The sequence below is a fragment of the Microcaecilia unicolor genome, chromosome 5, assembly GCF_901765095.1.
Source record: "Microcaecilia unicolor chromosome 5, aMicUni1.1, whole genome shotgun sequence".
Classification (NCBI taxonomy): Eukaryota; Metazoa; Chordata; class Amphibia; order Gymnophiona; family Siphonopidae; genus Microcaecilia; species Microcaecilia unicolor.
This window is the reverse complement of record NC_044035.1, coordinates 40,498,177-40,510,524: the sequence shown is the minus strand read 5'-3', so window position 1 is coordinate 40,510,524 and position 12,348 is coordinate 40,498,177. Positions and strand designations below refer to the sequence as shown.

The window sequence follows — 12,348 nt, the reverse complement described above, 5'->3', positions numbered from 1 at the left end:
TAAGGTCTGAAACAACAAACAAGAGGGAACAATCTCCACGATAAAAGCAGCAACAAAACAGACAGTGGAGATAACCAAGGACCAGGGTGTAGCCCAAAAGTTTCTTAAAACACTTTAATAAACAAATATACAGAAAATCAGGCAGAGAAGTGTATAACCATGAGAAGCACCTGACATTGACCATATGCCGGTTACAATGCCTGCTTCAGGAGTCCATAATCCACAGATGTCAGGGAAAAAGATAAAATAGCTCTTTCCCTTGAAAACTCAGGTACCTGGTATATCCTGTTACAAAAGTGATTTACTGAGAAAAGGTATGGCAAGGACCAATTGCAAGCCTCCAGCACATATGAAAGTCCCAATTATAAGTCTCCAGCCCATATGCAGCACCTATGCTTGGTCCAGGGTAGAGAAGAGGTGGATGCTCACCACAGCCTATAAAACCACGCTGCAGACAAAGGAACTCTGAAAAAACTAGGCTCGGGGAGAGATTTTCAGATCCTTCCAATGGCCTACGGTTTTTCCAGAAGGGGTTTTGCTTCTCCCCCCACCCTCCCTGTAGAATCTAATTCTCTGTATCAAAGAATCTTTCTTTTCTTTATTCTAATCCTTCTTTCATTTATTCTTTCTCTGCTTTCTCTCTGTTCTGCGACCTTTCTATGAGGAACAAACTTTTCTTCCTTCTTCATATAATTAGTCTAATTACTTATAATTAACAGAGGTACTGATGTTAGATTTTGTAAGTTTTGTTATAACTGGAAACTGATGTCTGATGCTGTGCTGGTGGGTGAGTAATTAAAAAGACTTTTAATTCTCTCTAATTCCTGTACATTTTTTTTCTATAATATTTTATAAAATTTCATAAGTTGTTTTAGCGAATAGCAAACCAAACGCAGCTTAGTACTATGCCATACTTTGTATTATTATTTGAATATTTTTACTGCTGTAATTATTTATTGCTTATGTTTGATTTATTCTTACTGTACATCGCCTTGAGTAAATTCTTCCAAAAAGGCGGTAAATAAATTCTAATAATAGTAATAATAAATGTAACAACCATCAAGAATACACCAGCACCATATATTTTCGACGGTTGCTACATTTATCAACCTTTTTCAAGGGAAAGAGCTGTTTTATTTTTTTCCCTGACATCTGTGTATCGTGGACTCCTGAAGCAGACACCACCCCTCATGGTCAGGGCCACCGAGAGACTAAGCCGGGCCCGGGGCAAGGCCGCCCCCCCCCCCACCGCTGCTGCAGTCCCCGATCTCACCTGCCTGTCCTCGGCTCCATCCGCCACCAGCCCTCTCCACTGAAATTGGCAGCGCCTCAGCTCCGTTTGGAAAGGCAGATCGCCTCCCTTCGGGCCTTCCCTCACTGTGCCCCGCCCTCATTTGATGTAACTTCCGGTTTCTGTGAGAGCGGGACATAGGGAGGGCCCAAAGGGAAGGGAGGCAATCTGCCTTTCCAAACGGAGCTCAGCTGAGGTGCTGCCGATTTTAATGCAGGGGGGCCCAATGGCGGACGGAGCCGAGGGCAGGCAGGTAAGACCGGGGACTGCAGCGCCGGCAGCCTGATCCCGGCGCCAGTCCCCCTTGGAGGGCCGGGGAATTTTGTCCCCCCTGCCCCCCCCCCCCCCCCCCCTTGGTGGCCCTGCTCATGGTTATGCACTTCTCTGCATGTTTTTATGTAAACTTGTTTATTAAAATCTTTTGAGAAACTATGGGGCTACAACCTGGTCCTTGGTCATCTTTACTGTGTTCTGCTGCTTTTCCACATGTAAAACATGATTTACACATTAAGAGCAGGTGCTCTCCACTGCCATTGCAACCTCACATACCTGGGCTGGCGGGGGTCCCTAAGCCCTGCCAGCAGAAGCCATCCTCCAGCAATGTTTGCCACTGTGCTGCCTGCCCTGCTTCCCCCCCCCCCCCCCCCCCCCCACATGGTTGGTTTTAATGAAATTGGGCACTACAACCGAGCATGCGTGCGGGAGGGTAAGGAAGCCAATATTCTTTCCTGACCTCATGCCCATCCTGGCGAGAGTGCACTGCATACCTAGCTTGGACTGCAAGCGACCATTGACCTTTTACTTGGAGCGGACTATGCCCTACAGACAGTCTACCCAGCTTTTTGTTTCGTTTTGATCCCAACCGGATGGGGGTCACCATCAGGAAATGCACAATCTCCAAGTGGCTGGCAGATTGCATTTTTTTCATTTATGCTGAGGCTGGGCTGACTTTTTCTTTAGGGTCATGTCAAGGCTCATAATGTCAGAGCCATGGCTGTGTCGGGAGCCCACTCTAGCTCAGCCTCCATGGAAAAAATTTTGCAAAGCTGAAACGTGGTCTTCAGTCCACACATTCACATTTCACTACTGCCTTAAGCAGGATACCCGACGTGACAGCCGGTTGGGACAAACAGTTCTGCAGAATTTGGGGTCTAGAGTCCAACTCCACCCTCTTCGGCCCATTTTGTTCTGTTCCAGGCTGCACTCTCACTCAGATTGTATATCGTTTCAGGTTGATTATTTTTTTTTTTTGCTTTCAGTGTTGCGAGGTCCAATTTACCGCTGATGCTGTTTTCTGCGAGCCTGGTAGCTAGGGATTCCCACATGTGAGAATTATAGGCCTGCTTGTCCTTGAAGAACACAAAGACACTTACCTGTAGCAGGTATTCTATGAGGACAACAGTCCTTTAATTCTCACATGCCCTCCCACCTTCCCTTGGACTTGACTCCTTTTTTTCTTATGCTTTACATTGTACTGCTACTCCCACACTCTTGCGGCAGGCAAGAAGGCACTTGCGTATGCACCAATCAGGATTTTATAGACCTCAATCGTATCCCCCCCTCAGTCATCTCTTTTCCAAGCTGAGGAGCCTTAACCTGAGTTCCATCCCCGTTATCATTTTGGTTGCTCTTCTTTGAACCTTTTCTAAATTTCGGTTTGCTTTTTTTGTCCACTGCTGCACACTATCCTGAAATTAAACAGAAAAGCTTTTGAAAGGAGTTGTGATTTCATTACATACTGATATTCTGAATAGCAAGGGATCCTTCTCCAAACATACACAGGGCCGAATGTACCAGCTTCCGGTGGAACTTCCAGCTGGAGCTATAGGTGCCAAATGCAATATCTTTCCCATCCCTGGTCAGGATATCTGTGGTCACCTTGAAAAAAAAAGAAGCAAAAAGGAGAAATTAGGTCTGTCTTGCTAGTTTTCCTGAGTCCTTCCAGATCAGTCCAGATGCAGGGGTTTAATCTCCTCTGCCAACAGCTAGCGACAAAGAATAAATGATTTAATGCAGCCTGCCAAAGCACTAGACTCCCCAGGCATGAAGCCTGTTGTGGCTGAGGCTGCCAGTAATAACCTGCTGTCACCCAAAGCATCTTTCCTATCTTCCAGGGCTTCCCTGGAATTTCTCTCTCTTCACAGGTGCCACAGATACTACATGTGCACTGAAATTGTGTGCGGTGGCTGTTCTCTGCTTGTCTCAGCATCTCACCAAATCTCTTCTCATCAGCACCCTGCATTTCGGCCACCTGTTCTTTCACCTTTGGGTCTCTGTGGAGCACTAGGTCTGCCCAATTATGGGTCTATGGCAGGCATAAATGAGCACACGGATGTGCCATAAGCAATGCACACAACTTATACTTATTCTATAAGTTGTGTGTGTATGTAGGAGACATGCCCTATCCTTATTCCGTCCACGTTTATGTCCCCTTATAATTACACACTATCCCTAGGATCAGGGCCGGTCTTAGGCAGAGGCGACCAAGGCAACTGCATAGGGCCCCGCGCCTAAGGGGGCCCCACACAGCGCGCCAAAGGGGGCCCCGCACAGCGCACCTCAACTCTGCCTCGCTCGTGCCTCCGCTCCGACCTCCGCCGCTGCTCACCTTAGTCGCCTGAGATGATCTCCATTCCCGCGGCTCAGCCGCTCCGCTTCCGCCACCACCAGCGCAGTGCCCACCCCCGGCTTGGGCCCACTGAGCCCGCCGTCAGCTCCCGAGTCCCCGGACCCCGGTGACTAAGCGATGCCAGTGAGCCCGCCCAGGCAGCGGCAGCCCCGCCCTCGACGGCGACGACAGACAGTTGCAGCGCGACGGCTCACCTCCAGGCTCCAGCTTCCCGCTCAATGTCCCGCCTTCTGATGTATTTCCTGTTTCCAGGAGTCTCTGAGCAGGAAAAGCTGGAGCCTGGTCGGAGGTGGTGAGGATGTGAGGTGAGCCATCATTGCTGACGCCAACAGTTGTGCACTTATGCCAAATCGAAAGCGGATTCCATGCAGGCAGGAGATCAGGAGAAGTGTCTCTCTCATCTAATGACACTTGCGTACGGTGCAAGGGTTGGAAATGTCTGCCTCCCTGAGAGGAATTTGGCCCAACATTAGTTGCTGGAGAAGCTGAGCAAGTAAGATCTTCTGGTTTGGAAGAGGCTGTTTCTAACATATCTGGGTTATTTTCACATAGATCTGCAGATATTTCTCCTGATAAAAATTTGGATGGCAATAGCAGATTTAGCTAAAACACTGCTTCCAGTAATTAATGATATGACACCTCGAATTAATCATTTGGAAGCTAGACTGCAATCACAGGAAGAAAAGATTACTAAGCTAAAATCTGAGAATGGAAATCATGAAGTAGCAAAATCTGATATAAAGTAGGTACAATCAGTTCAAACTATTTAGTAACTGATGTGGCTACTTGCCTCTCTGGTTTGATGGGTTACAGAGTAATAGGGGAATTTGAAATTACTGGATCTTTCTTATTTTTCCTTATTTTCTCCTTTGTTATGAGAATTGGAACTACTAATTGTAGTGGACTTGAACTGAATAATTTCTGGGGAGGGGAGGTTTCATGATAGCATTGTGCTTATTATTTCAATCAGTTTTTTTGTACAAGTTTAGCTTCATTTGTCTTTATTTGAAATTTCATAAATAAAAAAATGTTCTAAAAATGGAATAATCTTATCAATGGGCGGAGTTAGGGTGGGGCGGGGCTAGGGGGGGGGCTAGGACGGGGCCCCACCAAATTGGTCTGCATAGGGCCCCGCACTTGCTAAGACCGGCCCTGCCTAGGATTCTATATAGTGAGTGACTTGAGTTTGTGCGTGTAACTTAATTAGCAGAACAAGCCAATCAGCACTGATAATTCAACTTAGCAAATATAAGTACATAAGTATTGCCATACTGGGAAAGGCCAAAGGTCCATCAAGCCCAGCATCCTGTTTCCAACAGTGGCCAATCCAGATCACAAATACCTGGCAAGATCTCAAAAAAGTAGAAAACATTTTATACTGCTTATCCCAGAAATAGTGGGTTTTCCCCAAGTCCATTTAATAACGGTCTAATTTGCATTAATTAGAATTTACATTCACAAGTGCCTAAGTGTATTCTAGATTGTGATGCGTGTAAATTCTAAGATGTGGATCTAAAAAGGGGGCATGGCCAAGGGAGTGGAATGGATGGGTCATGGAAGTTCCTAGAATTTATGCGCAAGGCCGGTTCCAGGTGTAATTTAGGCATTGGCATTTACACCAGGTTTTCATTGGCGTAAATGGCCATGTTTAAATATAGTCACAGAAAGTGGGTGTTGGGTGTATTCTATAAAGTACACCTAGATTTAGGTGTATTCTACAAACTGCACCTAAATTTAGGCACAGTTTATAGAATATACTTAGACATGCTCTTTTTCAGCGCTGATTTTTGCGGTGGGATATATAAAATCTCATCCAATGTCAGTTATACATGTTCTTATAGGCTTGAGCATGCGTAAGTGACACTTTTAGTTGTATTTACACATATACCTGCAAGTGCACAGTTATAGAATTGCCTTTCACATTTTCTATGTTCTATCTTCAAGGAACCCTGGCCTCCCCTCAAGATTATAAGAGGAGAGCAGTTGACGCCCCAAACCGTCCCAGAAAGGCAATGGCCAAGGGAAAAGAAAGCCCCTAAGGCCAACAGCTCGATGTAAGGGATCGATCCCTCTTCTTCAACACCTTTCAATAACTCTGTGCCTTAAGCTTACTTTTCTCTTCTGAATATTCCTAGACTACAGACATTCTACTAGTCTACCATCTGCTCGAGACAGAGAAATGCTGGCTATCTGAGGGTTGCACAGGACTCTATATAGTATGAGGCCGATATTCAGACCACGGGAGTTAGCCTGGCTAACCCCTGCAGTCGGCACCAATACCGACTATTCAGTGCTAGGCTGTTCTGGTGACTAGCATTGAATATTCGGTTTATATTTGGCTGGTTTGAACTTAACCAGCCAAGCCGATATTTGGCGCTGCCTGATTAACTTCAAACTGGCCAAAGATATACTAGCTATACACGTGGCCAAAGATGGCCACCAAACCCATGCTAAAAATCAGCAGATTGCCGGTTATATTGCGCAAAATAACTGACTATCCGCTAGCCACTAACCAGAGATATTCATGTCGGCACTAGCACATGGACAGCCGCTAGCGCTGCTCAGTAAACTGGATTGTGATGCCTCCAGGGACAGAGAAATACCCAGTGTACCTAAATGTAACTCACCTTGAGCTACTACTGAAAGGTGTGAGCAAAATCCAATAAATATTCCATATCATCAATGCTGATCAATCCATAGACTGGTGGGTTGTGTCCATCTACCAGCAGGTGGAGATGAGAGAGCATCCCTATGTGGTCATGTGCTGCCGGAAACATCCTCAGTATGTTCTCTATCTCAGCAGGTGGTGGTCACACACAGCAGCAGCCTCTTGCTAGGTCTCCAGGCCTAATTTTTAGGTTTGTTGAGTACCTGGGGTTGAGGGCTCTTCTTCAGCAAGTGCAACCTGGTGGCGCCAGGTCCCTCCTTTTCTCCCCCCTCCCGCTGGGCTCCGTAAAAAAAAAAAAAAAAAGAATTTTGGACGTCCTTAAAGGCGTTTATTTCAACGTTTATTAAACGTTTATTGCAGCTACTCACTGGGACAACGAGGTCGTACAGCTCGGAGCGAGAAGCAGGTATTTTTACCTTTTTATAGCGGCAGGGGGTTCCCCGATTGATCTCCACGTGCCTATGGCGTCCGGAGGGCGAGGGCCGCGAAGAATCGCTCCCCGGACCGCGTGTGCGCTTCTAGCGGGGATGCAGGGGTCTTAAAGTCTGATTCGCCCTTGTTGGGTGTCAGTTCGGAGGCCGGTCAGTGTCCCGGGTCTTCCTCCGGTGCGGCGGTTTTCCCCCGCCATAAACGCCCATCCCCCGCTGCTCGCCTCCGCCATCTTGGCCGGCCACTCTGCTCGGACGGCTTCTTCTTGGGCCGCCCTTGAGCTGGGAGACGTTAATGCCATGGCTGCCCTTGATTTGGGCGACGGCAAAAAAGCGGCTAAAGTTAAGCGCCGTTCTTCCCGCGCGGCTCCTTCACGGAGTGTCGCGCTGGACGCCATCTTGGATGCGCAGCATGTTTCTCCCCCGCTCTTGCGAGCGCCGGTTGAGGGTGCGTCTAGGGCTGTGGCCCAGGCTGCTGAAGTGCACAGTCTGGGGGTTTCTCCCCCGAGTTATTTTACTGCTGCATCAGGCCTTCCTTATGCAAAAACGCTGCCCCCTTCTCCCTTGTCCGATAAAGGGGTTGAGGCCCCCGGAAGTAAACGCCCTCGGGTGGATCCCAGGCCTTAGAGGACGCTGTTTCCTCTGATGTAGATGAGGGCAGCGTATCTGAGTTCTCCCAACGGTCCTTTGGGGATTCCTTGGAGGAGACGGATTCCCGCTCGGATGGAGTGGATGACCCCTCTGCAGCGCGGATCTTTCGCTCAGAGGATTTGCCCAACCTGTTAGTGCAGGCCATGAGCATTTTGAAGATTTCCTCTCCAGAGGACGTCTCTCCCTCAGCCCCTGTTGGCTCCGCCATTATGCTGGGGACGAAGCGCCCGCCTAGAACCTTCCACGTGCATGATGCCATGCACACCTTAATTTCGGCTCAATGGGATGTCCCGGAAGCGAGCCTCAAAGTGGCTAGGGCTATGTCCTGCCTCTATCCTTTGCCTGAAAGTGAACGGGAGGCCTTTCTTTGGCCTACCGTGGATTCTTTAATCACTGCGGTGACTAAGAAAACGGCGTTGCTGGTGGAAGGTGGCACGGCCCTAAAGGACGCCCAAGACAGAAGATTGGAGGCGGCCTAAGGTCGTCCTTCGAGGCGGCTTGCCTTAAGTTTGGCAGGCCTCAGTTTGTGGCTCCTATGTGGCCAGGGCGTGCCTGACGATTGTGCAGCGGGCTTCCCCCTCGGATCCTTCCTTGAGGGCTGATTGGCCGGCCCTGAATCGGGCTTGGCTTATTTGGCAGACTTACTGTATGATGTCTTGAGAGCCTCGGCTAAGGTATGGCTCAGACAGTCTCTGCGCGGCGGTGGCTTTGGCTGAAACATTGGTCTGCTGACCACGCCTCTAAGTCCCGCCTAGCTAAGTTGCCTTTTAAAGGCAAGCTGCTCTTTGGGGTCGAGCTGGACAAAATTGTGACCGATCTTGGCACGTCTAAGGGCAAGAGGTTACCAGAGGTCAGGGCTCGGGCCAGTGCTCGCCCCGGTATCTCCAGAGGACGGGTTTCAGGAAGCCCGTCTGTACCGCCCGGGCCAAGTCGGGCTCCTCTGCCCCCTCTTCCTTCAAGAGGAATTTCTCCCCCAAGCAGCATTCCTTTCGCAGAGACCGCCGTCCCGGAGGTGCGCCCTCCGGTCCTCCCCCAGGGTCTCGTACCCAATGACGGGGTCCTGGTCCATGGCCCAGTGCAGATTGGAGGACGCCTGTCCTTGTTTCTGGGCGAGTGGACCAGGGTAACTTCAGACGCTTGGGTGCTGGAAGTCATCAGAGACGGCTACAAGCTAGAGTTCTGCCGACCCTTAAGAGACGGGTTTGTACTCCCTCCCTGCAAGTCTCCGGTCAAAGCTGTGGCAGTGCAGCAGACCTTGGACAATCTGATCCGCCTGGGTGCGGTCGTTCCGGTGCCAGAAAATCAGCTTGGCAAGGGACATTACTCCATTTACTTTGTGGTACCAAAGAAAGGAGGTTCTGTGCGGCCTATCCTCAACCTCAAAGGGGTCAATCGGGCCTTGAAAGTTCGGCACTTTCGCATGGAGACTCTCCGCTCTGTTATAGCGGCAGTGAAGGCAGGGGAGTTCCTGGCATCCTTGGACATCAAGGAAGCGTACTTGCATATTCCCATCTGGCCTCCTCATCAACGCTTTCTGCGTTTTGCAGTCCTGGGCCGACACTTCCAGTTCAGAGCCCTCCCGTTCGGGTTGGCTACTGCTCCGCGGACCTTCTCCAAAGTAATGGTGGTCATCGCGGCCTTCCTGCGAAAGGAAGGAGTACAAGTCCATCCTTATCTGGACGACTGGTTGATCCGAGCCCCCTCTTATGCAGAGTGCGGCAAAGCTGTGGACCGGGTGATTGCTCTTTTAAGCTCCCTGGGGTGGATCATCAACTGGGAGAAAAGCCAGTTGCGCCCGACTCAGTCCCTGGAGTATCTGGGAGTTCGATTCGACACCCAAGTGGGCAGAGTGTTCCTGCCGGACAATCGGATTGTGAAACTTCAGGCTCAGGTGGACCAGTTCCTAGTAGCCTCTCCGCTTCGGGCTTGGGACTATGTGCAGCTGTTGGGCTCTATGACGGCCACGATGGAAGTAGTGCCCTGGGCCAGGGCTCATATGAGACCACTACAACACTCTCTGCTGCAGCGCTGGACTCCGGTGTTGGAGGATTATGCTGTGCGCCTTCCCTTGGACCCAGCAGTGCGCAAGGCACTGAGCTGGTGGCTGAAGACAGACAAGTTGTCTGCAGGGATGCCTCTTGTGACCCCGGAGTGGATTGTCGTCACGTCGGATGCCTCTTTGACGGGCTGGGGAGCCCACTGCTTGGGAAGGACAGCGCAGGGGCTCTGGTCTCCTGCAGAGGCAAAGTGGTCTATCAACCTCCTGGAACTCAGAGCCATTCGGTTGGCGCTTTTGGAGTTCCTCCCGGTACTGGCGTTGAAGCCAGTACGGGTCCTGTCGGACAATGGCACGGCTGTGGCCTATGTCAACCGCCAGGGAGGTACCAAGAGCGCCCCTTTAGCCAAGGAAGCCATGAATCTATGCCAGTGGGCGGAAGCGAACCTGGAACAGCTGTCAGCTGCCCACATTGCCGGAGTCATGAATGTCAAGGCGGACTTTCTCAGTCGCCATACCTTCGATCCCGGAGAGTGACAGTTATCTGCTCAGGCGTTCTTGGACATAATGAAGCGCTGGGGCCAGCCGAGCCTAGATCTGATGGCGTCATCGGCCAAGTGCCGCGCTTTTTCAGCAGAGGACGGGACCCTCGATCTCTGGGAGTAGATGCTCTTCTCCAACAGTGGCCGACACAAGAGCTTCTCTATGTGTTCCCGCCCTGGCCCATGTTGGGCAGGGTACTAGACCGGGTGGCAAAGCATCCGGGCCGGATAATCCTGGTGGGTCCGGACTGGCCCAGACGTCCCTGGTATGCGGACTTGATCAGGCTCTCAGTGGACGACCCTCTGCGGCTGCCAGTGGAGCAGGGCCTGTTGCATCAGGGTCCCGTGGTGATGGAGGATCCCTCCCCCTTTGGTCTTACGGCCTGGCTATTGAGCGGCAGCGTCTGAGGAAGAAGGGCTTCTCAGACAAGGTCATCGCCACTATACTGAGAGCGAGGAAGCACTCTACTTCTACTGCTTACGCCAGGGTTTGGCGTACCTTTGCAGCGTGGTGTGAAGCAGGCTCACTTTCTCCCTTCACTGCTCCAATTTCTTCAGTGCTGGCGTTCCTGCAAGAAGGTCTGGAGAAAGGCCTGTCGCTCAGTTCCCTTAAAGTCCAGGTAGCGGCTCTGGCTTGCTTCAGGGGCCGCCTGAAGGGTGCTTCCCTGGCTTCGCAGCCAGATGTGGTACGTTTTCTCAAGGGAGTTAATCACCTGCGCCCTCCTCTGCACTCAGTGGTGCCTGCGTGGAATCGCAACCTGGTGCTAAGAGCCTTGCAGAAGCCGCCTTTTGAACCCTTGTCGAGGGCATCTCTGAAAGACCTGACGTTGAAAGCAGTCTTTTTGGTGGCTATCACTTCAGCCAGAAGAGTTTCCGAGCTCCAGGCACTCTCATGTCGAGAGCCTTTTCTGCAGTTCACTGAGGCAGGAGTGACTATTCGCACAGTGCCTTCCTTCCTGCCCAAGATTGTTTCTCGCTTCCATGTGAATCAGCAGCTCTGTCTCCCTTCCTTTCGTAGGGAGGACTACCCAGAGGAATACTCTGCTCTCAAATATCTGGATGTGAGACGAGTCATCATCAGATACTTGGAAGTGACCAATGATTTCCGGAAATCGGATCATCTGTTTGTCCTGTTTGCAGGTCCTCGTAAGGGTCTGCAGGCTGCTAAGCCTACAGTGGCAAGATGGGTCAAGGAAGCCATTGCAGCGGCTTATGTGGCCGCGGGGAAGGTGCCGCCTATCCAGCTGAAGGCTCACTCCACTAGAGCTCAGGCGGCCTCGATGGCAGAGGCCGGGTCTGTCTCCTTGGAAGAGATTTGCAAGGCGGCAACTTGGGCATCGGCCCATACCTTCTCCAGGCATTACCGCTTGACTGTGGCTGCTCGGGCGGAGGCCTGGTTTGGAGCTTCAGTGTTGCGGTCAGGGATTTCAATGTCCCGCCCTGGGTGAGTACTGCTTCGGTACATCCCACCAGTCTATGGATTGATCAGCATGATGATATGGAAGGTAAAATTATGTATCATACCTGATAATTTTCTTTCCATTAATCATAGCTGATCAATCCATAGCCCCTCCCAGATATCTGTACTGTTTATATTCTGGTTGCATTTCAGGTTCAAGTTTAGTCTTCAGTTCCTGTTCAGGAGGACTTCGTGTTCAAGTTTTTTCAATTGGATTCTTCAAGAGTTGAGACGAGTTTGTGTTACAGTGAGCTGCTGCATTCCTCTCCCCTCCGTTTTACGGGGCTGGATTGAGACATAAATTCTGCCGGCGCTCCCTCCCGCTTCGTGCGGCTGTAGGGCAGCTTTGTACCCCTCCCGCTTCGGCGGTGTTAGGGTCAGTCAGCTCCTCCCGCGGTTGCGGTTGCAGGATAAGCCAGATCCCCCCGCATCGGCGGGGTGGTGTCCCTCCCCCGCTCCGCGGGGATGAGCTGGACGGATTCCCCTCCCCCACTTGTGTGGGGATGAGCTGGGTTAATTCCCCTCCCCCGTTTCGGCGGTGGTGAGCTGGGCAGAGTGTCCCTTTGTGGGTGTAATTCTCTAAGTGCTGAGTCCTGCGGATGGAGCTTGGATATCGACATACTGAGGAGTTTCCGGCAGCACATGACCACATATAGGGAGGCAAAAGGATTGCTCTCTATCTCC

At 50.8% G+C, this 12,348-nt stretch overlaps 1 protein-coding gene across 1 annotated transcript in view; it reads right to left on the bottom strand.

Moving 5' to 3' along the window:
- Positions 1-12,348, bottom strand: part of LOC115469991 (steroid 17-alpha-hydroxylase/17,20 lyase) — an 85,079-nt gene that overhangs the window by 59,817 nt on the left and 12,914 nt on the right. The window contains exon 2 of the mRNA XM_030202822.1: positions 3,031-3,169. Coding sequence (XP_030058682.1) covers positions 3,031-3,169 — 139 coding nt within the window. The remainder of the gene's footprint in view (positions 1-3,030; positions 3,170-12,348) is intronic.